The sequence below is a fragment of the Polypterus senegalus genome, chromosome 1 (genome assembly GCF_016835505.1).
Source record: "Polypterus senegalus isolate Bchr_013 chromosome 1, ASM1683550v1, whole genome shotgun sequence".
In the NCBI taxonomy this organism is placed as follows: Eukaryota; Metazoa; Chordata; class Cladistia; order Polypteriformes; family Polypteridae; genus Polypterus; species Polypterus senegalus.
In genome coordinates this window covers 102,981,977-103,009,623 of record NC_053154.1, presented here as the reverse complement: position 1 = coordinate 103,009,623, position 27,647 = coordinate 102,981,977, and the positions used below count along the sequence as shown (strand labels likewise).

At 37.4% G+C, this 27,647-nt stretch overlaps 2 protein-coding genes across 4 annotated transcripts in view; one reads left to right on the top strand and one right to left on the bottom strand.

The window, feature by feature from the left end:
* si:ch211-71n6.4 (para-nitrobenzyl esterase) overlaps nucleotides 1-1,995 on the top strand; it is a 70,382-nt gene extending 68,387 nt beyond the window's left edge. For both annotated transcript variants that reach the window (XM_039754920.1, XM_039754917.1), the window contains exon 9: nucleotides 490-1,995. In XM_039754920.1, coding sequence (XP_039610854.1) covers nucleotides 490-632 — 143 coding nt within the window. In that variant the 3' untranslated portion in view covers nucleotides 633-1,995. The remainder of the gene's footprint in view (nucleotides 1-489) is intronic.
* On the bottom strand, nucleotides 1,930-26,444 carry arfgap2 (ADP-ribosylation factor GTPase activating protein 2). Of its 2 annotated transcripts, XM_039754927.1 has the most exons (17): nucleotides 26,317-26,444; nucleotides 26,077-26,195; nucleotides 22,442-22,514; nucleotides 18,854-18,985; nucleotides 17,325-17,405; nucleotides 16,760-16,877; nucleotides 16,433-16,492; nucleotides 16,173-16,214; nucleotides 13,967-14,016; nucleotides 13,559-13,695; nucleotides 12,513-12,644; nucleotides 6,444-6,572; nucleotides 4,558-4,707; nucleotides 4,328-4,454; nucleotides 3,740-3,833; nucleotides 3,497-3,618; nucleotides 1,930-3,420 (listed from the first exon to the last, which is right to left on the bottom strand). In XM_039754927.1, the coding sequence occupies exons 1-17, from the start codon at nucleotides 26,386-26,388 to the stop codon at nucleotides 3,400-3,402; spliced, it is 1,659 nt and encodes a 552-aa protein (XP_039610861.1). In that variant the 5' UTR covers nucleotides 26,389-26,444; the 3' UTR covers nucleotides 1,930-3,399. The 2 variants fall into 2 exon arrangements, with proteins under 2 accessions (XP_039610861.1, XP_039610867.1); XM_039754933.1 differs by lacking the exon at nucleotides 16,173-16,214 and having other exon boundaries at nucleotides 26,317-26,443.
* Nucleotides 26,445-27,647: the final 1,203 nt, after the last annotated feature.

Sequence of the window (27,647 nt, the reverse complement as noted above, 5' to 3'; positions counted from 1 at the left end):
TAAAGCATAAATGGTAAAAGGTAGGATATTTTAGCTCAGTGTTAATATTTCACAATTTATACTTCATGTATAATATATTAAAAGGCAGTTACCATGATGTAAATTTACAGTAAAGAGCAGGAGGCAGGATGATAATTTTACATATAACCCAATCAGACGCACTGTGGGGGTTTTGGTAACCCAAGACAATAAAAACATTGGAAACAAAGTCAATGTGTTTCCCAATAATCCTCCATCGGGTGTCATATAAATTGGTTGCCGTTTCAGAGACCCTTCAAAGTGTATGGTAACACTAATTCTCTGATCTGTTGTAACCCCAAACCCCTTAATGGCAGATGACACCAACTTGGGCCTGTCACCTTCTTTAAGTAGGGTACAGCAAGGTTCCTACCAGACTTTAAAGTTAATTTCCTAGCTGTCAAAAAGACTGACATTTGTAATAATAATATACATCAGCTAATGTGTTTTTTCATATATATATATTTGCAGGTAAAATGCCTCCAGAGTGGCAGACATACCCAAAGCACATAGCTTTGTTGTCGAACACATTCAACGCAATGACGGATGATTTTCCTAAACAGTGCAGCTTATGGGAAGAAAATGGCTTTTATTCCTATGCCTGGATAAACTGATCTTGTCCAAGCAGTTGTAACCTGACTAAATAAGCCTTATTTAAATGAATCAGGTGATTTTTTTATTTTCTTTTCCTTCATTTTGGGGGTCGGGTGTGGGGGGGAAAAATATAGGCACAATGATAGTGTTAACAGCAAAAAGAAATCCAGAAGTGTGTCTCATTTCAGCTCAGGGTAGAAAAGCATCTTAAACAAAAACTGTACCCCCCACACCCTCCCCCCGTTTTCACAAGTTAATTTAATGAAGAAAAAGAATTCATAGCAAGTGACACATGGGGAAGCAGTACTAGTCTATTTCACTTTTTTAAAGCAATGTAATGCAAGGGCAAATTAAAAAGTTAAGACGATTTTAAAATTGCACAGTAGACACATTGGTTAGAAGCTGACGCAAAACAACACATTCATGGTGGCATATGTGTGAACATGCGCAGCCACAAGTCTAGCTGAAGCCAATGTCAAATGATCGTGGACGCTCCTCTGGATTGCACTGCAGTGAGATTTCTTCGGGCAAACCTGCTGAAATTCACTGAAAGATGGCGCAATCCAAAAGTGAAAAAAACATTACTAAACAAAACATTTCTGAATGAAGTAGAAAGGTTTAAAGCGGTAAGAACAAGTGTAACTGACAAAGCTCAATCTGCTAAACCATTGACATCATACATACAAGCCCACATCAATATGGTGAGCGCCTTCATTAGAGAAGATGGGCGGGATACATTGGACTGCTATTCCTGCACATCTGGATATCACCATAGATCTATGTGTGCGTGCCATAATGCATTAGGAGTTAGGGTACCATAAAGTTTGTGCAAGAGGATTAACTAAGCAGCTTACTGATCTACAAAAGCCAACATCCTTTGATACATTTCTGTAGGTTTCATTCTTTCTGCCCAAAGAAATGTCACCATGGCATGCTGTTCAACAATGGTGCAATCCTGCAGCGGAGCTTCCATGTTCATTTGTCATTAGTATGAACTAGACTAACAGCAGGGTGCAGCACTGTGTGTGTGTGTTCAAATTACCCATAAGCCATTGTGAACATGTTATATTGTCAGCTTCTATCCATTGCAGTTACCACCTGATTTTCAAATCACCATTAACTTTTTTATTTACCCTGATACTAATTTAAAGTAAAATACAGAACTGCTATATGATGCAGTTATATTTAAATAGGTGAAAATAATAATGCACAATGCTTGTTTTCTTCCTTTCATGGCACATTTAAATATGCAATGTATACTGCTGTTAGAATGGAGGTAATTATCAAAAAAAAAAAGAAAAACTTCACCCCAGAACACAGAGAACAAAAAGTATTTTAATGCGGTTTGTATCAACATCACTCACAATAAATAATTAACTCTCACGAGTGTGGTTTCATTGAGTCACAGGTCTGCTAAGTGGAAAACATCTCTAAAACAGGGTCAGTAAATAGGGCTGTTCCTTGGCATGTTGTAAAAGATTTCCAGAAGCTGACCTGAATATTGGCTTCTACAGAAAGAGACACATTTTTTTATGCATGTATGTTAATTCACTCTTTGAAATACTGGTGGTCACTAGGGTGTTCCTCAAAAACAGGCCAAACAATGAGACTGAAGCTGATCATTAGAGCCTCCAGGTTACCCCTGGTTCCAAAAAGCATGGAGGCTCTTGTATTAACAGTACTTGGCTACACATCAGTTAGTGCAGCATCTCATATTGACTGAAACCAACATTTCATGTCTTCCCCTTTAAACAGGAGGTAGTTGTATCTTGGTGAGACTTTTCATTCCCACTGACCCCTTTACATCAGTGACACACTCTTGCCTTCAGCTCAACAGTTTATGTAAATCATGTGGAAGGCAAAAGTGGCATAGACTGAGGGAAAGAAATTTGTTTCAGGAGATCAAAGTGATGAGGTCAAATACTGCATGGTTGTAGAAGCTGCAAATCCACATTTGTCTGCACAGAAATTTGCATTTCCCCCCAAAGCCATCCAACATACCTCCACCTTTAGCCACATTACCCAGAATCCATAGCTATCTTTAAAAATGTCCACTGATAAATAAGGCAGTTGATATATTAATCTACTCATAAAATTCAAAAGCTGGTATCTACACAGTTTACATCATATTTTAAAACATGCATCATCAGAATTTTTGTGGCACTAAATCAAAAAACCCTTTGGTTTTCTGAATAGCGGTTATCTGAGACTTGTGAACGTGCAGCATTTTACCAAATGTCAGTTAAGTACAGATTGCCAACTGAAAAAAAATCAATGATTAAGTCCTGATTTTTACCTGTTAGATTTGTAACTATATTTGAAACAACTGTTACTTAGCACCTGTTAAAAAATAATTGCTCCGAGCTATTTGTTAAAACTAAATGATAAAGATTTTTGACATTTTACTGCTTTCTCCTAGTCTTGAGATAACTAACTCCTCTCTTGAGAAGGTATTTTATGGAGGAAAAAAAAATGGAGTCAGAAATAAAACGGACCTAGGCTCCTCTAAGGAGAAACATCTCTCTGAAGTTTCTTCCACCAAGGAGAAATACTGACAGTAAGTAATTCATTTAGAGGTTGTTCTACCCGGTCACAGCATGTAACACAGTTCTTAGCTTCTTTTATCGTGTCCAAGAGCTAGTCAAACCCACTAATGCTTCCAAAAGTTCTTTAGCTGGTTTTGCAGGCAGATGATTGTGTCATTTCCATAGTTTAAGTTGAAATTAAAATTAAACTTGAGATGAGCATCTTTTTTTTCCATCTGTTGATCCAGAATTTAAGAAAGGTTCAGTAGGCTCCATATCGGTCCTAAAATACAAAAGAGGAGAATGTTAGCAGTGGAATACATTTGATCATAAGGAGGTTTACTTCGTATCTCACTCACTTGTATTGAATTCATCACTCCATTTGCTAATACAGCCATTTTTCCTGCAACAGTTTTCACTCCTTGTTTAAACTGAGCTATATCAGGTCCAGATGGAAGAACACTTTCAAAAGGTGATGCCACTAAATAAAGTAGAACACATTACACATCTTGGGGTCATTAAATTAAAAGGAAAGGAGCCCTGTTGGAGTCATTTTTTTATAAAATGGAAAAAAAAAAAACAAAAAAAACTGTATAACTAACCTGAGGTGGACCGCTGTGACTCATCACCAAAGAGGTCAGCAGAGCTAATGGACACATTCCCTGATAGCCGCTCAAGCCGAGTCTTTGCTTCATACTGAGGAGAAAGCTATAATTAGGCTGGACACTTTAGAACATAAAAAAATGTTGACAAAAACAGGTCATTCGGCCAAAACTAATTCGATCAAACTTCACCCAAATATTCAAGCTAACAGTTGAAGGTTCCTATGTATTACTGTCTACTACCCTACTTGGTTATGCATTCCACATGTATTTGTTTGTCTTATAATAAAAAATATTGAGAAACATAATCAATGATCTAACAGCCCCAAATCAATATGCTGCAAAACATACAGTCATAACTTTCCTACAAGAATTACACAAGAGCTTAAATACAAAAGAAGGACATGGAGAACAGTTAGACAGTGATGAGCCTTGTGGTTTTCTGGTTTTTTTTTTTGTTTTTTTTTTTAAAAATAGGGAAAATATTTGAGCCAAGAGTCACTGTTTGGTCATAAAAGACAGACTCTCCTTTAACATTACACTTTTTTCCCAGCTTGATCTCTATGCTATTATAGAATTGACACACACCTCAGCATTACTCTCTCTGCCAAAAAACATATCTGAAGATATGGCTTTAGCATTAGCAAATTTCTGACGTGCTTCACTCGACTCCACTGAAGACACACAGCTTTCAGGCTTCCGCCTGCTAGGAAGGCTGTCGTAAACAAAAAAATAAAAAGGTTAATCAGCTGCCATAATAAGCTGAAATCTAAAAACCTAAAAATACAGGTGCATATGTTTAGACAGTTGAAAATTACCTTTCTCCAACTGGATGAATGCTAGACATGGTTACTTCTATCTCTTTAGATTCTTCCTTTTCAAGGCCCCATGATGTGAAAGCTGAGCTGGAGTCAGAGTCCCATCTGGAGCTAAAACCCTCACTTGTGGAGAATGGATTATCCTTGTACCTAAATTTGGTAAAAGGAAACCATTTGTAAGCACTGGAAATGTCTAGCACACGTGCAAAATCTAATTTGCTTTTGTATTTGTTTTGCCTGAAATATGTATACCTGTCACATTCTTGACGACTGAACATACCCATGTAGAAGAGTAATAACATCTATTGAGTCTTCTAAAGAATCAAAACATTTGTGAATATATAACAGTCCCTCGCAGTTTACACTTTTATTTTTCTAATGATCCCAGGGACCGGTCAGGTTAGTGTACATACAAAGCTGCAGGTTCATAAAAATATTTTATCAAGACACCAAAGTACTAAAACATTCAGGTGTTTTATAACTGTCCCATGGGTTTATTTTGAAATAATAACTCATATAAAAATGACCTAACTTGAAAAAAAATAAAAAGAGATGGGGTTAACGAAAAAAAAATATACAAAATCATGTCTTAAAAAAAAAACCAAACAAATTTCACTAACAAATGCCTGTCTTGCAGAGTGTTTTTACACATGATGGAAGAATAATTACATTGGCAGCTTTTTTGGCATGGATACAAAGAAGTATTACTATAAACACTACTTATTAAAAAAGGGTTAATATAATCAAAGAAATAATCAAAGAAAAACATGTATTATTGGATTTCATCTGCCTTGACTAGATTTAAGGTTTGGAGAAAGACTTGTCCTTTGTTAGACAACAAAGTTTTTTAACCAATCTTTTTTAAAAATTGTGCACTTGTACTGCTATTGATTTAAATAAGGTTGGTCACAGATTAGACAGGCAGACAAGATAGCTAACAGTTTCTCCTCAGTGCAAACAGAAACTCTGACCTAAATGAGAATGTATAAATGGTAAATGGCCTGTATTTGATATAGCGCCTAACTAGAGTTCAAGAACCCCCCTAGGCGCTTTACAACACAACAGTCATTCACCCATTCACACACTATGGGGTGGTCCAGATTTAATTATGCAATTTTCATTACGCTATAACTTAAGTTTATTACATAGAAAAATCACCCAAAAAATCCCAGATCATCGAGAAGTGTGAGAACGGACAACATGAAGAATCGTCTTCGCGCCAAACTGGAATCGTCCCCGCATAAATCGAAGTCATCCAGACGATCTGGATCTGCATAATTAGATCTGGATCACCCTGTAAATGTGCCTGTTTCCACCAAATATAAATGAAAACAATCTTGGCATACTGTCCACCTCCTACATATTTTAAATGCAAGTAAACTGATACACTTGCCCTATAGTAGAATCAGTGTGCCTAAAATGTTTGGCACTTCAATATTTTGGTGAAATCAAGTCAATTTATTTTCTTGGCTGTGTACATATAGCAACTTGTGATCAATATTCACAACAGAATCAGAGGTAACAAATTCTTCAGTACAAATACACAGCTTGTGCATAGTTTAGTGGAGATGACTAAACTCCTTGTGATGTAATAATGGCAAGTCCTTGAATTATACAATGCATGAGGCTTAACCACTTCATGTTGTGTCTTTATCTTAACATGAGGCCAACATACTTGTTGCAGGCAGGACATCCTAGGAAATTTTTCAGCATTGCATACTTTCAGATTAACAACGTAGTATATCACTAATGTAAAGACACCATCCACTAATAAAGCTACAAAAGACAATACAGTAAGTGTCCCTTCCTGACTGATGCACTTCATGACATTCTAACCACACCACATTCCTTAGTACTAGAAACTAAAAGCAAATGTCATTTCTTACTTTGGGGGTCCGGATGTAAAGCCGGGCTCTTCCAACATATCTAGTTTAGAGCATGATAACTTTGCTGCTGCTGCCGGTGTCTCTTGTTCAATTAGTTGCATTTCTGAGAGTACTGAATGTGAAACCACACTGAAATAAAAATAAGGTACATATGAATTACATTTTCAAATGACTTTTATATTATGTATGCTTACAGATTTAATTGTAAATTTACATTTTTCTTGGGTAGTACACAACTTTACAAAGTTTAGACAATCACCTAGCTGCTAAGCATTCTAAATAATTGCAACTATCCATCATCCTCGACACTTAACTCATTTACATTTTTAAATCATAAAAATGTTCTCCTTTGTTCACTCATCTCACTGAGTAAAGGAAAGTGAAGCTTTTTCAATACATACTGGGCAGTGTTTGCATTTCTGTACTTCTCATGTTTCTGTACTTTTGCCAACTGGACAATTTTGTCAGCTGATCAAGTCAAAGGCCATTTTTTAAATTATATGTACAGTATTTGAAAATCCTGTTTAACAAGGCAACTTTAAAGGGTTTAAGTGATATAAAGGTGTCATGCTATACACCATTACCATGGCTGTCTGACTAAGAATACTGCCACAGATAAGGAATGTTCTTGTCATTCAGTGAGTACAGCACATGTGTTTCTTCCTTCCAAGCATTAAGAGGCAGGGGATACAATTTGTTAGTGCAGTGCAGTGTCAGTGTTTACTTGGGAAACGCCTCTAGTTCAGTGTAATGTATGCATGTACACATTCCTTTGTGAAATATCCAATTAAATCTTAATATGACAAGGTCTCAGGAGGTTTCCCAAAAACCCCACATAAGCATGCAGTGACGCAAGATGGATCTCCCCTTATGCCAAACTGGCACCTTTTTTTGGTCTGCAGTAGATCTTCTAAAAATCATGCATGTTGTATTTTCAAATGCAAATACAGGCCATTTTATTTGCAGTACTACTAATGTCCAATAAGGGGGCCAATTTTCATTATCTTCCTCTTAAAGTATTATTATTAGTATGAATTTTGAAAATTAAGTGTAATACAATTGTGAATCATCATTGTAAGCAACCCAAATGCAGCTCCCAATGAAGTGCATGTGTCCTCCAAAAATGCTTTTCATGTCCAGCCTCATACTGAATACAGGAGTATCGAAATATCCTACTTAAAATCTAATCAATGCAACTAACAAAGAGGAGGGTGATGTAGGATCCCACTTGCAAAAGGTGTCATCTCAATTCCACAGAATAGCAACTTCAGCCCCAGCTAGTTCACTAAAATTACACCACAACAGAGCTGATCAGTTTTAGGTGATTCCACTGTCACATGATAGTAACACTTCTGTTACATTGGGGCCACCTTTTTTGCCCTGCCGTAAACTGTGAATGCAGAAACCCTTCCAGTTTTAATTATTGGTTTAGAGAGGTCTACTGCAACACTTGATTGTACCGAGTCCATTGAGGAACTTATATGACTGAAGGGTTTTCCTTTTTGCATGGGATGTACATTAATGAATGTATTACATGATATCTCATAGTTGTTTTTACTTACAACTAATTTTAACATTTGATCATTTTAAAGTGTGTACAGTCATATTTTATTTGCCATGTTGTTATTTTTGAAAAAAGTTCTCATTATATTGTTCCTGGTTTGGTTATGTACCAGTGTGAGCAGCCTTTGTAAAGTCTGGTTTTATAAAGCAGCACTGGGTTATTTATACATTTAACATTTATAGTTAACCAAATGTACAATTAGAGAAATCTGATAAAACCTTTGCCAGAGATGTTGTCATATAGTCAAACATTTTGAAAAAAAAAGGCCAATTCTTCTAGGTCACTATCATGCTACTGTACTATTCCATATTGAAGGGATGTTACCTGACAGGAGAGCAGCAAAAGCAGAACACTAACTGGATACTGTGCTGTAAAAATGGTGCTGTCCTTTAGATGAGACATAAAGCCAAGACCCTGACTCTCTGTGGTCATAAAAGATCCCTGCACATCCTTCATAAACAGCAAGGTGTATCCCAATGTCCAGACTAAACTGCCCTCCATGGCGTAGTCTTTCTGACCCCCTAATCATCCCCTGTCCCTCACCAGCTAATAGCTAATGTGTGGTGAGCATACTAGTGCAAAATGGCAGCCATCACATCATCCAGGTGGATGCTACACATTAGTGGTGGCTGAAGTGGCTCCCCACTCTCTATGTAAATTGCTTTGAATAGTGAGAAAAGCGCTACATAAATGGAAAGAATTATTATTACTGTAGAAGACAGACTGAAATAGACAGCTGCCAGTGTTTTATTTTCCATTTTAACTAATGGTTGATTATTCAGCTTGCTTGAGTGTTTTACTGTGTAAAAAAAGATGTACTGTTGACACACGAGGTGTTTGTCAATTTACACATTCACAGTTTAATATAACTTTTAAAAAATATTCCCTTGATATGCAACACATTAATATGCAGACAAGACCATTATACCAGGCAGCTCCCGATAGTCACTCACCCAATTCCCCATTTTGGGTCCTTAGCTCTCCTCTTAAATTAGATTTTGAGCAACTAAGTCAGAAATGTGTGTGTACTACAGGGTGTGGTTTCTAAAGCGAAGCTACTTAGACTTTAATAAACTACAGTGGGATGCAAAAGTTTGGGCAACCTTGTTAATAGTCATTATTTTCCTGTATAAATCGTTGGTTGTTACGATAAAAAATGTCAGTTAAATATATCATCTAGGAGACACACACAGTGATATTTGAGAAGTGAAATTAAGTTTATTGGATTTACAGAAAGTGTGCAATAATTGTTCAAACAAAATCACGCAGGTGCATAAATTTGGGCACCGTTGTCATTTTATTGATTCCAAAACTTTTAGAACTAATTATTGGAACTCAAATTGGCTTGGTAAGCTCAGTAACCCCTGACTTACATACACAGGTGAATCCTATAATGAGAGAGTATTTAAGGGGGTCAATTGTAAGTTTCCCTCCTCCTCTAATTTTCTCTGAAGAGTAGCAACATGGGGGTCACAAAACAACTCTCAAATGACCTGAAGACAAAGATTGTTCACCATCATGGTTTAGGGGAAGGATACAGAAAGCTGTCCCAGAGATTTAAGCTGTCTGTTTCCACAGTTAGGAACATATTGAGGAAATGGAAGACCACAGGCTCAGTTCAAGTTAAGGCTCGAAGTGGCAGACCAAGAAAGATTTCGGATAGACAGAAGCGACGAATGGTGAGAACAGAGTCAACCCACAGACCAACACCAAAGACCTACAACATCATCTTGCAGCAGATGGAGTCACTGTGCATCTTCAACCATTGGCGACTTTACACAAGGAGATGCTGTATGCGAGAGTGATGCAGAGGAAGCCTTTCTCCGCCCACAGCACAAACAGAGCCGCTTGAGGTATGCTCAAGCACATTTGGACAAGCCAGCTTCATTTTGGAATAAGGTGCTGTGGACTGATGAAACTAAAATTGAGTTATTTGGGCATAACAAGGGCGTTATGCATGGAGGAAAAAGAACACAGCATTCCAAGAAAAACACCTGCTACCTACAGTAAAATATGGTGGTGGTTCCATCATGCTGTGGGGCTGTGTGGCCAGTGCAGGGACTGGGAATCTTGTCAAAGTTGAGGGACGCATGGATTCCACTCAGTATCAGCAGATTCTGGAGACCAATGTCCAGGAATCAGTGACAAAGCTGAAGCTGCGCCGGGGCTGGATCTTTCAACAAGACAACGACCCGAAACACTGCTCAAAATCCACTAAGGCATTCATGCAGAGGAACAAGTACAACGTTCTGGAATAGCCATCTCAGTCCCCAGACCTGAATATAATTGAAAATCTGTGGTGTGAGTTAAAGAAAGCTGTCCATGCTCGGAAGCCATCAAACCTGAATGAACTAGAGATGTTTTGTAAAGAGGAATGGTCCAAAATACCTTCAACCACAATCCAGACTCTCATTGGAACCTACAGGAAGTGTTTAGAGGCTGTAATTTCTGCAAAAGGCGGATCTACTAAATATTGATTTCATTTATTTTTTGTGGTGCCCAAATTTATGCACCTGCCTGATTTTGTTTGAACAATTATTGCACACTTTCTGTAAATCCAATAAACTTAATTTCACTTCTCAAATATCACTGTGTGTGTCTCCTATATGATATATTTAACTGACATTTTTTATCATAACAACCAACGATTTATACAGGAAAATAATGACTATTAACAAGGTTGCCCAAACTTTTGCATCCCACTGTAAGTGCACATGTACAGTATACTGATTAGTGGAATTAAACTGATATACAGTATAAGAAGATCCTTTTACTCCTTAGTGCTTTGTTTGATCTCTTAACTCATACAGGGTCATTGCAATCACAATATCTGTAAAATTATTTTGTAAACCAATGATTGTAGAAGCAAGTGAATTTAAGGATTCAGTTGCTTACTCTTTTTAGAGAGAGATTATCAGTCTTTTGTATGCATGCAAAGAAACAGGAATGTGTACTGCAAGTGTAGTAATTTTGACAATGCAGTGAGAGAGAACTTAATTGCAAAGATTAGGAAAACAAATCGATCTTTAAATTAATTAGAAGATCAATGGTGCTTGCTTGAGCAGTGATTAGTATTTGTGAGACTAAACTGTTGTATTTGGGACAGATAGAGTCTGTGTAAAATATATATGTAATGATTTAATCAGAAATAGCATTTATGAATGTATGAAGGGTTTTGGAAGCCTTTACAGCTGCAGCAAAAATAGACAAAACTGGCCATGCAAAGGTCATCACTGCTCAAGCTGCCAAGGTCACGTTCAGAAACATCTAACTCATTAAAAATAATAATAATGTATTTTAACAACAAAGCATTTTTGTCTTCCGTCTTTGCTGCAACTTAATATTTAACAGTAAGAATATAGCTTTTATTAACTGTCCTCTTTGCCAAAAGTGTGTTCTTGATTAATCAGTCTTCCAAAAGAAGTGTTTATTGTTAAGGCAACATAAATAATAAAAATAAATCAGTAATGCCTGATATAAACAAGACAGCAGCGATTGGAGACAAAACTCTCTCTACATTCTAAATATGTTTTTGAAAAGAAAAAAATATAAACACAGTTCCACATCCTGGAAATTGTTACCAAACTGCACAGTTGTGAAAACTACTTAATTGTTATAGACCAGGCGTCCTCAGTCACAGTCCTGGAGGGCCGCAGCGGCTGTAGGTTTTTATTCCAACTAGTTTTCTAATTAGAAAGCAGTCCATGCTGATAATGAAACTTGGTACAGTATTGAACTATTTAGCTTGTTAATGCTTGCATTCATCCAAGAGCAATTTTAATTGCACTGTAGAGTTTCCTTCTGTGAGAACGTTATCCATGTGTTTTGTGGACCAGAACAGATTTAAAAACTTAATGGTCCTTCCAATTCCCCTCGCATTCATTTCTAAACATTTTTATCAAAGATACTTCATGGTAAGCATGTTAGCTGGAGAACTACTGGTTTATTGGTTATCTGCATCTCATTAGTAACTAAAGTCTGATCAAGAAAACGGGCAACAATTAAAACTTAAATGCAGCTGCAAACATCTAAAATAGGCAATTAAGGGTTCTGAATGGTAACAGGCAAGAAAACTAAAATTAAGCCCAAAAAACGTATTGCTTTAGTAGTAAATAAAAGGGTTCTAATTAAGAAATTGGTTAAAGTGAAAACTTGCAGCCATAGCAGACCTCCAGGACTGTAATTTGAGGACCTCTGATCTACAAAGTAACTAAAATTTGTCTTTGATGAATAAAGGCACTAACAAGGCATAGAGTTAAACACTAACTTTCATTATCAGCAAGGACCAAGTACGAATTAGAACACTGGCTGGAATGAAAACCCATAGCCACTGTGGCCCTCCAGGACTGTGATTGAGGAACCCTGTTATAGACAATAGATTTGATAAATGAAACTGCAAGAATTGCAATTGTAATGCAATTTATATTTGTATATAGTTGTCCATACAATTAAATTTACATCACTGGAAAGACTCTGTCACCTTTTTCTCCCAAACAACTCCTTACCTTCGGCTTCCAAAACCCATCCCCAGTCTCTCTGCTTGCTCTCTCTTCTTTCCATCCATACTTTGCAATTTTTTATCTTCTTTCTTCTTCTCAAGCTGTAATTCATGGTAGGCCAACCTCATTGATGTTACACTGTAAACATAATCCATAGAGTAAATAGAAAACTGATAACTAAAGACTAACTTCTAAGCAGGACAAAAACACTTTAATTTAATTGAACATAACAGTGGAATAGAACAGCAATTATATTGAATTGTAATTTCCGATTACATTCACTGTTGTACTTTTGAATCACCTGCTTTGTTCAGAAAATTGAGTTTTTTTCTACTTTTTACATTTTGCTTAGTGATAAAATAATTGTTAAAACAGGTAAAATAAATATCATTTACACAAAGAAGTCTGTACAATCATGTGCCTATAGCAACTGCATTGTACAGGGGGAGCTTTGGGGGAAGAAAATGGTAAAGACCTGTGCATTCATATATTTTAGTCTGCAGCTCTTGAAAGTTCCCAAGTTGTTAATGCTTAAGGGAAGATGATCAGTCATGTGCACAACATGAGTCACTGAGCACTCTTTGATTATTTTCATTGCTAAATGTCACTTTCCAATACTTTCCAAACAGTAAATGCACATAGCCACTATGGTCCCACACTACTGACTGCTACACATTCTGAAAAACATTACATTGACATAAAAAGTGGACAGCTGACCAGAGTTCACTTCAGCTCACAATGGCAATTCAATGTAAATTTCAGTTAAAGAAAACTGACAAAAAGTAGAGCAGTAGCAGTAGTAGGGCCAGTAGCAAGAAACGCATACATCTTGATCACATGATCATGGACTTAATTCTGATTCTAGTAAAAATCCTGAAATGCTACTATATGTGTGTATATACAGTATACATATAAGAGATCGTTTAGTGGACTCCATGTGAAGTATACACTCACTAAGTGGTAAAGGCCTTAAAACAAGCAGTAATGAATCAGATGATTACTGCATAGTCTGGATGGCACTGTGGCAGATGCTTCCAAGTACACTCACTCACATTGACTCCTCCACTTGCTTCTTTGCTTCACATGCCTGCTGCTCCCTCATCTTCTCAGCAACCAGAGCTTGTCGTTCTATCTCACTGAAACTCTGACTGCTTACTTTCTGAGCTCCCAAGCCCTTCTTTCCTCCAAGCTATAGAAAGAAATAAAACATGAAGCTGCAATCCATCTGATCAGTTGTTCTCAAAATAACAAAATACAAATCAGTGTATAAGATTGAGTCTTCATATCAACTTTAACAACTCCATAAGTATATTTTGTACACCATTCTTCTTTTGACAATTTCCTGCATTAGTATATTATGAAAAAATTGTCTTTGCAAGATTAAGTCAAGATATTTGTCAAATAGAAATAATAGAAATCATATTTAATCACAGTACTTGGAATAAGAAAAAAAAGTATACCTTTCTTGTAGCAGCAGGCTTCTTCTTTCCTATAAGTGATGGTTTCATTTCTAAAAGTAAATTAAAAACATATTAAAAAAAAAAACAAACAATATATCACATTGTTTTTCCCAGCCCTTTCATGGAAAGATTTTGGCAAAGGAGCATCTCAATATTCTGACACAGCACTCAACAGTCAGCCCTATTTTATGAAAGCATTTACTAAAATGAAGCTCAAATGTGCCACAGCAATTCAGCAGCTACAGTATGTCTTCTCTCTGCCTGTCAGGAGATTGCATTAGCAGTCTTTTAAGCATACAGTATATTTGGCAAAAAGCTGAGATACAAAAAAAAAACAGGTGCATTATTTGGGTCACATAGACATCATTTATAGTTTTAAACACACAGCTTGCCTTGTTAACTCTTTAGCCAAAACCTATACAAAAATCAAGCAGGGTACATGAATCCCTGTAACAATACTAATGCTCTAACTGGCTGCCACCTGTATTAAATCCATGTGGGTAGTGAATGCATGAAAACAAACTAGGAAAAGAACTAGGCTAGCTTAATGCTGGTTCACTCCTGTGTAGGGGGTTAAACTCATCTAATGGGCTGAAGTGACTTATGTTTTTTTCAGTTTTCATATTTTAGTAATGTTCTTCAGGGACTAAAAAAAAGTGTGCTGTGCAATGATTGTCATCTGGCTTAGATGTACAGCAAGGACAATCACAAGATAAGAAATTTCTGTTAATGACAGCTTAATAATTATATTCTGCTGAGTCAAGAGGGTTCTTCATAGTGCTTATGTTCCATTACTGCGCTATTTGAGTTTTAGTTGTTCGCACGGTGACATCTCACCTTCTAACTTTGTTGCATCCACATTAATTTCTGGTTGGGTATTTGGGAGGAATGTGAGGTTGTTGCTCACTGTCTACTCGTTCTGCACAAAACTCATTTAAAAATATGCTCATCATACTTTTGTAAAGCTTAATCTTAAACACATTAGAAGCAGATTGTGTCACTCATGTTACAATTTAAAAACAAAAATGCCATTTCTGGACGACCAAGTTATTTTTAGATTTTATACTGCTGACTCAGGTGATAGATCAACATTACATTACAACTCAGATAATTCAGATAGTATTGTTTTCTCTAAATTGTCTTACTCAGAGATCTCACTTGTAAGATTGTTCCAGTGAAATTTCCAACTACAAAGCCTGTATTTCCCCATCTGTCCAATAGCATGTGCCATTAGTTCATACAGATTAAATCATTAGCAGTAAAATACTTCATATTTCTTTAATGTTAAAGCTGTTACCTGTTCACAATAAAAGACTAAATGTGTATAATTCAGAAAGCTGTTTGAAGGTCCTGGACATAGTAGTCATTTTAAGAAAGTTTTAGTCTGCATTAATCTATTGTATTTGATGCTGTAGTACACTTATTTCAGAATATCTAGAACTCTGGTCAGTTTTTGGTAAGTAAAATGCATTTAGAATGGGTTCTTGTGGGTTTTATCTAAAGCACCAGACCACTACTACTTAGCACTCCAATCTAAAATTTTCTTCAAAAAAAATAAATAAATACATTTCTTTATGGTAAGATAAATATATTAAAATACATTAAAAGTTTGCCTTTTCACTTCCTGTCTCCAGCTCTGTCCATGACACTTAAATTGCCTGTGTTCACATTAACGCTTCTAAATTGCTAGATGAATACTCCATGATTTATAGTGGACCAGGCCAGCTAGTAATATATGCTTTAGACACAAATAGATTGCTTCTTTTACAGTTCCATGCACTTAGGAGGACAAAAAAACTAAATTCTGCTTATATAAGTATCACTAAAAGCTACCAATAATATCTGTATAAAATTAACTAATATCAGCATACACACACATCTCAAAATATTTCTACTGCATACATTTACAGCAGGTCACTTCAAAGACACTACAACAATTAAATAGCAGGAAGCTATACTACATTTTTTATGCAACAAAGACCGACATCTTGAGGTTAGGTGGTGATCCTTACTGATGATGGCACCAAAGAGTGGCAACATGTTGCAAGTTCATTAGTACATGCAGGTAAGAATTTCACTTTACTCTGTACATGTGGCAAAACCCTATGACCTATATTCTAAAGGTTTATTTAGATGTGCAGTGCAATTCCAAGCGTGCAGCTCAGGCAGCACAGCAGCAAAACAGAATCAGTATACTTGTATTCACCTTTACAGACAGGAAATTCAGAGGTCAAAAGCATTGAACTGTCTACAGGACAAAACAGACAGAAAATTAAGCTCATATTTTGGACTGCAGTGTGCAATGAATTTTTCAGGAAATGCAAGGGAAAAAAATAGCGTGCCTGCATCAGTATATAACATTTACTAGGTTCTATGGATAATGAGATACAGTAGGAAGCAACTTCTTGGTAGCTACTGTAAAGGAGTACAGTCCACTTACTGTAAATTAGGATAGTTTGTACTTACCAATTGCTGTTTTAGGAGATGTACTCAGTCCTTCTATACTTGGCCCCTCCTGGTCAGCCTCTGTAAAGATATATTATGTAAATAAAAAGTAGGTGTAAAAAGGCAGTAAAATGTCAAAAATACATAAATTACAATGTGAATACAATATAAATTCGAAAAAAGAAAATGTGCAGCAAAGCAGCATATTGGAACAAAACAACAGTATATCACAACACAAAATCATAAATGCTAAGAAAAACACTGCACCAGCACAGACATGTTATGAATTGAAAACAACATTCAAAAACTGTCCTTGGGTTCTCAGGAAAGCTAAAATAAAACTGCAACCTTGAAAATTTCGGCCATTGTCATTTTCTTGTAATTTCAGTGCATCATCAGGAGGCAGAGATTGTCCTACACTATTCTTGTCTGTTACAGAGGATGCCATATCCCACTGGCTGGAAGGCTGGAAAATAAATAAATCCAACATTCAAACACGTAAATATACTCAATGTCAACGATCAATAGAACTAAGGTAATTAGTCTGGCCAGCTTTCTTCAGCTATCAAAAGTTCAAGCTAAATTTATGCTTGGAACAAATAAGGTTATATTTGTCTCTTCTCTGAGGCAGAATCACTGCTGGCCACACACTTCAAGTGCATTGCATCATTACATCTGTTGCATGTACAAAGTCAACATCAAATCCATCTGCTGTAGCTTCATTTAAATTTTGGAAAACCCTACGCATTAGAAAAAGTGATCAATTTTGGCCGATTACTGTGAACAGTCAGTCAGCTGTGTTTTATATAAAACTAAAAGTTCACAAAAAAATGTTTTAAATATTGGAAATAAATCATGTGTTCTGTTTTAACTGTGTATCAATAACAAGAGCAGGTTTTAAAGAAATGGATACCTGGGTATATTCTGTGAAAAAGTCACTGTCTCTTTTCTCAGGTACTTGTGCTGCAAAACTACCAGCCCCATCGATCCACAGCTATTAAAAAATAAAAAACACAGTGGTCATGAGCAGCTAGGCATTTTATTTCAAATGTTGGGGAAAAAAGGTGTTCTTGGTTAACACGACATGGAAAGGTTAACACATCAGATGCTTACATGCGTGACTGGGAAGAAAGAAGCTCAAAATGTATACAGCCAGTGAATTCCAAAAAAAAAAGGGTTGTTGCCTTAACATACCACAAGCATCATGTGTCTGAATATCCAATAACACCATTTTGTTATTCTTCCAAAACCCCGTTTTGACCCCACTGAACTGATGATTCATTTGCTCCCATCAAGTCCATATATATTTTCTTTCGGCTGCTGCCATTACAGATCACCACAGCGGATCATCTTCTTCCATATCTTTCTGTCCTCTGCATTTTGTGTTGTTACACCCATCAGCTGCATGTCCTCTCTCACCACATTCATAAGCCTTCTCTTAGGCCTTCCTCTTTTCCTCTTCCCTGGCAGCTCTGTCCTTGGCATCCTTCCCCCAATATACCCAGCATCTCACCTCTGCACATGTCTAAACCAACGCAATCTCGCCTCTCTGACTGTGTCTCCCAACCGTCCAACCTGAGCTGACCCTCTAATGTACTCATTTCTAATCCTGTCCATCCTCATCACATCCAATGCAAATCTTAGTATCTGTTTCAGCAAAATCCTTGTTGCACCCATTCCTTTTAACCTGCATTTGAAAGGGAATTCAGTGCATAGCTTCAGAATTCTACAGTGGAAATATGCACACTGAAAATTTGCTACAGGTAACACTGGAGGGGGGAACACATGGTCTTAATAGTAAGCAGTTAACTGGCACCACTGCAACCTGAAACTTCTGACAATGTGTTTATTGCCTTCTAGAAAGTAAACAAGTTCATGTTTTTACCGTAAGGCCATGAAATATTGCACATATTGATTGGTTGACTCTGTGACACCCAAAACTATAGCTTTCCAGTACATTAGCTCATACTTTACAGTAAGTGCCTGAACTAAATAAGAAATTACAAAATATGTGCATGTATTTTTAAAAAAATAAAGTTTATTTGCTACTAGGCCTTGGAAGCTTACTTCTTAACACGTGTGACTTAGAAATTTTACTTATATTGAAATATACTACATTTTTAATTGTAATTACACATGCACACAATACACTAGAAAGTCCTTTGTAACTGCCTTCCACTAGGATTACATATGTTCTTTTAAAAAATTGATGCAGCATCCTTCTGAGGAAGAAAACCTAGGAAGTGTGCTTAATCTGCTATTAGTAAAAAAGTGAGACTGCAAACATTTGGTAAGAAAATGCTAAGGACAACTTGGCCTGCCTAAGTTCATCCTTTAAATACCTTCTGATGTTTCTCTATTTGCTGACTTCAGTGCTAGTAGGTATGGCTTTACAGTTCAGTGCTACCAAGGAAGCTTTGTCTTAATGTCACAATCACTTACCTCATTCCCATATTTGGATAGGGCTGCATTTGCCAGCTGTCTGATCTTCTCACGGTACATCTGTGCTGCTCTGCTGTTGTATTTTGCATTTGTATCATTGGTTGTGCAGCCATGTTGGCGGAAAAATGCCGTCTAGTCAAAAGACCACAGACTGTTATTTTAAAAGAAGATGACACACATTCAAAGACTACCAAAACTACAACCTAAACAACATGGAGACATCACCTGCATAACACAAGAAAAATGTAGGTTATATTTAGAAAGCATTAGTAAAATTGTAGTGTTCTTTATATCTTCTAGCTTGCCTACTGTTTCAGCTAGATTTGAATAAAAACTGAGACACCTTAGCCTTTTCCACTGCACAAATTCTTAGAATAATGAAATGAGCAAGACTAGAGTGTAAATGATTGAAATTATTGTAAAACAATTTAAAAATTTGTCGGCTGCTACACTGGCCACTCAATTAACAACTTCATGTTTACAGATTATTGACAAAATAAAGCATTGAAATAAAGGGCCACTATTTAAATTCAAAGGAGGTGCAACAACCAAAGTATAATTATTGACATAATTTTTAAATGATTGGTATGACATCTTAGAGAAAGGCATCACCACCTATGGAGAAAAAAGGACACACATTATCTTGATATCTCTGTGCCGATTCAAGGTGAAAGGACAAAGACGAGTAACATGGATCATTTCAGTGCAGTCTAAAGCAAATGTCAGATTACGAGACTTCTAGTGGGAGGGAATGTTAAGATCAGCAACTGCAGTTGTTAAGCTTTTCACCCGATTATGTCATATTACCAGACTAAAATTTGCAAGGGCTGGCAAATTACATGAATATGTAGTGACTCTCCAGCACAGGTTTCACATTTACAAAGAATCACATACTCCCCCTTTTTTCTGACAGCCAATAACATATGGCCTGATGGAACAGAGTCCTCGGTGAAAGTTTTAAAGCTATAGCAAGCACAGCTGTAATTTTGACCCTCTTTTATCCATTCTGTTGAGGCAGGTAAAACATGCAAAATGAAACAGAAGAGTCTCTCTTCTATTTGACAGGTTCAAAATGCCTGCGTTTTTTGAGCCTTAGAGATGCACTATACAGTATGTATGTACTATACTTCCTGATGAGCGCTCATTGGGTGTCACATTGACAAAGCCCACCCCTACAACTTAAGACAAAAAAATAACATCGGTTTCATTTTGTTGGGTCCAGTGGCAGATTGGTCAGGCTACATGATTAGCATCTATGAAACGCTGCCTTGACACGTTGAATTATGTAAATGAAGTCTACAGCTAAAAGTTATTTAATGTAACATCGATTTAAGGGGAGGAGGATGTTCACTGAAAACTTCCAAAAGAGGGATTATGGGTTTCTTCCAGTTTGTAAAGCCCTTGTTACTGCACAAAATCATCCTTCAATTCATTATCAATAAGCAGACGGGTCAAGTTTCCTGGCATCCCAAAGGTAATACAAAAGTACAGTTTCCCCTTGGGGATTAACAGAGTATATAAAATCAATTTTTTTAGATCTCTTTTGGATCAGTGGTTAGAAAAATGGATTGATGGATGGATAGTTGGTTTAGGTCTGTCAAAGAAATTTACAGTGACATTAATTCCCTGGTGAAACATTCTATCCTGACGTAGAGGAGTGCACCATCTATAAGGCATGAGGTGCTGTTGTACGTTTTTAAAAGCATGATGACAATTTAACTATATACCATGGCAGTACAGGTCACTAGATCTCAACCCAGTTTAACATCAGCGTTTTGGAAAGACAGCTCAAACATTATTCTCCTCCACTAAACTCACACCCACTAATGGTAAAATTTATCACTGAAAAATGGGACTGCATTCTCTCAAGTACGCCTACTGAAACTTGCACTGAAGTTATTCTGGCATTAATTTTCAATGACCTCATTACAGCCCAATGCATTTTCCAAGGTCTTCTTTGATGGCAATTCAGACTGTTCAGTGACTACATGTAAAATTAAAAGAAGCATGCTGCATTCAGCCACTTTTGTCTGTTTGCGGTTTTATGTCCATTTCAGCATGCGGTATAAGCAAAGAAAATAAAAGTAAATAGTAAATAAAGTAAATAAAAGTGAGGGGGGGTACATGTGAAAACACATTGTAATGAAGCTCATGGGACCATAAAAATATTTTGCTCTAACAGAAATTTTATTGTTATGAATTTGGGGCATATATGTATACTATTGCAGCCAGGGTCACTGGTGATTCACCATCTCTAACAGCACTGGCGCAAGGACAGATCTGTAGCTGTTCTGCTGTGTCTGGTAAACAGTAAAACTTGGGCAAAATAATTAGTTATCATCTGCAGGATCAGGTTTACCGTGTAACATGCTTATCACACAATGTTTAGAACAATTGACACAGGGCTGCTCTTTCTCACACTCTCCTGGTCTGCCACAGCGATGATTCTGGACTGCTGGTGTTTTTCTAATCTGAAGATGGAAGCTGAAGTTGATGTAGTTGAGTGCTGACTATACCTGCCTTCGCTATACAGTAATAAAATACCTGTATTTTCCTTATAAACTTGGACTCACCTTCTTGTCTCATATGCAACTCTGTGACCTAAGCTTGAAAATACCTGTGTAAAAATAGTGCTTCTTAAACTGCAAAAAATATTTTTATTTGAAAATTATATGTTAGATGTAACTTGCAGAATCAACTTTTTCAAGGACTGTTAATATTTCTTTCAGCATAAACTGATGCAGTTTGTCACTTTTTTTTTGTTCATCGCAAAGAAACCTTTGAGAAGCGGTATGGAACTCGAACAGTACAATATCCGCACACGACACAACTACTCACACAGTCGCTCAGTGGAGCACTCTCAGAATTCAGCTATATGACGTCTCGCCTACTCTCTCACCAAGGCTGCACGAGACCTGAAATTTCACAACAGACTGTCACTTTCTTTTGGTCTAACAAGAAAGAGACAACCTTTTGCAGGTTTCCCCAAGATTCAGTGAAAGTGTAGGCGTGGCATTTAGTATTTTTTGCACTGAGTTATCATCTTCAGTGGCCATTTTTGGTCAAAAAAACGTTTGTTATATTGAAATCTGAATTTTGTTAAAACAAAATTCGTTAAACATGATGTATGAACGTTTGACTGGGCCAACAAAAAGTATTCATTATTCTGAAAACGTCATTACTTCGGTATTCACTATAACGTGATTTGACCGATAATTATAGTTGTTTAGTCATTAACAACTGGTGCTTTAAAACAACAGAATGGTGAGCCTTTTTGTGAAAATAGCACGTCTAAGTGAAACATCTATAATAAAGTGAATGTCTTCAGGTTCATCATCCCCAAACTTCCCAATATGCCAACCTTTCACATTACCTAAATAAACACAAACTCCATAACTTCTGCAGCCAAGGGAAGTGACACTACACATTACTACAGAACTGCATACCGTCAAATTTAGTCAGAATAAAAGCAAATCTACTTTTGGTGGATTGAGAATGGTTTATCTATTCCTTTAATGACAGTTACCCACCAGAGATAAACACTAAACCTTTTATGATGGAAAATGATGTGCAGCAACTCATACTTACAGCATTTGCATTGCCTCCAACTTGCATGCATCTCAGCTGAAACCAGCTCCAGTTCGAGTCAAGCTCTGTGGATCTATGTGAAGAGAGATATGGTCAATGAAAGCTCCGACACAGAAAAACTTCTGGGACATATTAAGATAAGTGCTTCTGATACTACAGTGATGCTTGAAGGTTTGTGAACCAATTACATAATCTTCTTTGTTTTTTAGCACAAAAATGCATATTTAATCACAAGTGGTTTGTTCTTAATTTAATTAAAGTAAACTGTTCAGCAGTTTCAGTGTTTAATGAGAAAATGTCAATGCATCAATAATGCACACAGTAAGCAAGAAAAATTTAACCTTTAGTTAGGACTTATGCGAAGGTAAAGCAGGATCAGTTTGGGTCAGCAACAGTGTAAAAACATCTAACCAAGATAACCAGTGAAACGGAAGATCTTAAATGATGTGTTGGAGAACAGCGAACAAATAGTTGCAAGAAAGTTGATCAATTACTTTTCTTAAATCTAGCATCATTACTGGAACTAAGGAAACGTCAGCAGAATTAAAAGGGTAAAAATAGGGAGTGCTCATAAACCTGGACAAGGTTATAAAGCCTTTATACATATTTATGGCTAGGCAAACAGTACAGAGAGTGGGCATTTAAAACAGTGGAAGCCTGACCAAAAAGTGAACATCCTCTTAACATTTCACCTGTACTGCATCACAAGTAGAACAATAAAAAAAGGTAAAAGAAATTATCCTAAAATAGCATGCAGAGATCTACAAGCCTCTCTAGCTTCTTCTTGAGTTGTGATGTATGCATCAACAACAAAAAATACCATGAATAGAAATGTCATCTATGGAAAAAAAGAGCAAAATTGCCCACCTGACATTTGCCACAGACCAACTAGCCAATTCGCAAGAGTTCTGTAAGTCAAGATGGATGAGTCCAAACTTGAACAAACTGTGGAACAACAAATGACCCATACTGGGCAAAGTGCCAACAGGGCCTTCCACCAATAAAACCTCATCCCTGTTGTAGTGGTAGGAGTTTCCTGGTTAAGGGCCATGTTTCTTAATCTGGTCTTGGGCAATGAATAATCAATTCTGGGAAATGGAAATTTTCTTGAGAAGAAACTCAGGCCATCAGTTCAAAACCTAAAGGTGGCCACAAAGTGGACGTTAGAACAACAATCCTAAACATTCAAGTTGGTACACTAAAGAATGGCTTAAGCCGATGTAATATTACATCATATTATGTGACTTCTAGTTGTGAGGTATGTCAGAGTTGCAGATCTCATCACTGGTCCATGTTAATATATGAGAAGGCTGGAAGCATGTGTTTATATGATGTTGCCGCACCCACCACACAATTAACCAACAGAAAATTTCTGAGCATGTTACATTTATTGATCATGTGACAAATTTCTAGCACAATCATGTTCGCACCCTTTTCTGACAGCCAATAATGTGCTTCCTGACGAAGCCAGTGCTGTACAAACAGTTCAGCTGCAATCTTGGCCCCTTTTTTTTCCTCTATTTTTCACTCTGTCCTGGTTCATAAAAGACATCACACGGATGAGACTCTGTTTGGTTTGTTAAGTCCAAAATGTGTTTTTCGTATTCCTTGTCTGTTGCTATACTCTATGCATTGTACTTCTGGATAAGCATACTTTGGTTGTTGGCACTCATGCACACACAGCCTACCCATACAACTAAAGACAAAAATCAAACATGTCAGTTGGAGCGAGTTACTGGGCATGCCATATTAACTTCACATTGCCAACTTCCTCTGACTTGCTAAGATCATGTAAATAAAGGCTACAACTGAAAATTGCTGGAATACTTGAATAACCCAAAACGATATTTAGGAAGAAAAGACTCAGTGTCCTTGAATGGCCAAAGTGACCAACTGTGTGAAGGCACTGCTGCAAGTTATTTACTGAAAGGACTTCATTGACATTTGCACATAAGGGTATATGGTGAATTTTTAAATACCACATGGTAATAATCTGCAAACTCAATTCCCTTTTTATGTCTAGGAAGACTTTATTTAGGACACTGATTATATATTTATTCACCGAGTTCAGATTCGTAGGAGATCTAGAAAACTGACCACCTTGAAGAATTATATAAAGCATAATAAATTACTGTACATAGTGCTTCTCTAACCTACTCAAATCACTTTATGAAGACAGCGGGGAACCACTTCAAGCACCACCAATGCATGGTATCTACTGGGACAAAGGCATTCTTATGCAGGTAAATACCCCATGCTGGCTATTAAGTGGTAAAGGGGTGAGAGAGGTAGCCAATTAGAGACAGAGAATGATTAAAGGGCCAGAATGAACAGGCCATGGTGGGAAATGTAGCCAGGACAATGGTAAACATCATAATGTTTTCAAAGGCTGCCCAGGGATATTTTGTTACTACAGAGAATCTGGACCACAGCTTTACATCTCATCTGAAGGACAGTGACAATTTTTGCAGTACAGCATCCTTGTCACTGCACAGGGGCTTTGGGATCCACACACATATCACGGTGTAAGCGCCCCCCTCTTCCAGCAACAGCCCAAGCTTTTCTTAGATGGTCTCCCATCCAAATACTGTCCAGGCTTAAACATACATAGCTTCAGGTTGATTATCAATTCTGAAACACATGACTGTATATATACTATTAATTTTGGCTAAGCTGCTGGGAGAATGGATTAGTGTGGCATGGTCAGGTAGGCTTGATTGATACTAAACTCTAAAATTAATATTGGAATCTCACATAGAAAATCTTAGTTGCCGGCCAACGAACACAAGTGACTTATTAGCAAATGTGACCAGTCAAAGATGACTAGGATTACAGTAACATCAAAGGTAAGCAGTTATAAACACTATCACTCAATTGGATTTCCCAGTATATTTCAAACATTTTCATCCACACCAATAGTTGTTGACAATGGCTTTCCTAACAAAATTTCAGTTTGCGGTTTCTGGTTCTTGACACAAGTTAAAACTGTAACTCTTACAACACGAGCTGCCTAAAACCAAAGCGAACAAATGAAGCTCCACGGCTATGGACGCAAGTATTTGCCGTGATACTGAAGAGTAAAAGACGATTCCTGCCAGCCAATGAAAACCGGGTGTCTGTGTAATAAATCATTCACATCTTGTAGCGGCCCACGCGTGTCAAGTTCAAATTCTTGAGTAGTCAAAGGGCGAGTACATAGACACCCTTTTCGCCCACTCGGGTATGCGGAGTTGGAGAAACGATGTGTTTAGGAAGCGTTTCAAGACTCTTCTTTGTTGAAATTCTGTGTTATTTTTTTGTACACTTGGAGATGTAATTCGCTTGCATTTTCTTTTGAGCTCTTCACTTGTGATGTGTACCCTTACTTGCCCAGTAACACTAGTCCCCAAAACATTCCCCCTGACTGATGTCTATTCGATTATGTTCACCTCTTTTGATAACCGTGTCCGCTAAGCAACTACCAGTGACTGTAAATGTAAATCTACATCACAGAAAAATATGTAGAGTACTTAGAACGCTGTTGCAATTTGAAAGGGGTCTGCGGTCGAAGCTTCCGGACGTGACTCCAAGCCGCCGGGGTCACGTGGGAACAGCCCCCAAGCTTCCAGAAACAAGACGACGGCATCGGCATTTACCTGATGAAGCTGAGGTGCACTCCGAGGGACCGGTGCAAGCCAGAGCAGTCAATACATAGAAACACTCCGTAAGGGACGCTGGCCCAACTTGGGTTCTTGGCACCGCAATCGAAGCAGGACTGCGAAAACAAAAATGCAAAGGGGAAGGGGGCACAGAGGAAGAGGTTGAATGTTAATATTTCCGCTAGATTACAATTCTTTCTTCCATTGCCCTTTTGCGCAGACCCCCGGTGTTATTACTCTATTCGTCGGCACTGCACGAAGCCGCTTGAAGATCGTTAGGATCTCAGTCTTGTTCGGCTCCGACGCCATTTTACCACCAACTCTGTCTGATAACCGTAGAAAGGCGAGAGTGAGCCGCTAGGGTCAGAGCGAGCGGGGCGAAACCGGAAACGCGTCGGAGGCGCGACGTCTGAACGAACTTTATTAACACGCGCTTATAATCGCAAAAACGAAGCTTCTGGGTTTGTGAGAGGTAAGCAGAGCCAGATATAAGAAGAATGTCTAAATTCTGCACTGCGAAGAACCCCGGCTCGGATTTAACCTTCCGACAGGCGCATTGCAGTAAAATAGGAATTCAAAATGCGAGTGCTTGACATATATGAACAGTTTGGTGTAATGCTTTTAAGAATACAACCCGTAAATACTACACATGATTTTATTTGCAATAATTTTATCCGTTTATTACACTTTTAACAAAATACAAAATATATGAGTACATTGTGCAAAATATTACATACATGACAACAGAGGATGTTCTTTGAAACAAATGTTTATGTAAGAAGTACGTTATCTTCATGTAAGTGAACTCCCCATGTTTACTCTGTAGGTTTATTTTCAAAGTATGACTTGCCGTTCAAAATGGCATGCTCCAAAGTCAATTTTTGCATTCGTTTCTTGAAAGCCTTCTGCGACCTCTGCCTCTGGTACATGGAGAGCACCTTCTTCTTTTTGCTGATAGTTCTGGAAAGTTTTCTTCATCTTCGCTTTCTGCCTCTGCTCTGGACGGGCAGTATTTTTGCAGTCTTGCTTGAACATGCCATGGCATTCCCATTTTTATACACTCTGTCTGGCTAGTTCTCCTGCAACAGGTTCTTTGGAGAGCATCTTCAGAAATCTCCTTCTTACTGTTCCTAAACCATTCCCCAGATAAATGACTTGACTGTTAATGCCCGCATGGTGAAAAATACCATCGCTTGATGTTTCGAGCTACATTGTATGTAACACACGTTTGGTCTGCACCTTTTGTTGTATCTGGAGTACATATGGAGAGAAATTGCACTATCGGGCGCAATCTGCTTAATAGGAACAGTGACAAAATATTACATAGCCAGTAACGGCGCAGAATACACTAGACTTGAGCATTCATCGTTTTCATGCTCTTTCTCTGTATGTTTAGTATTTGTTTGCTCAGATGTTGATGCGCTTGCTGCTTCCTGAGCGGCTCTTCTTTTCTCCACCCTAGCGGCCCACTTCTTCTCTTCTTTCGTCGTCATCTTTTCGCATTAAAACTGATTAAGTCAGTGATTGTGTTGCAATTGCTTAGTACATTTTCTTTAATTTTCCACTTA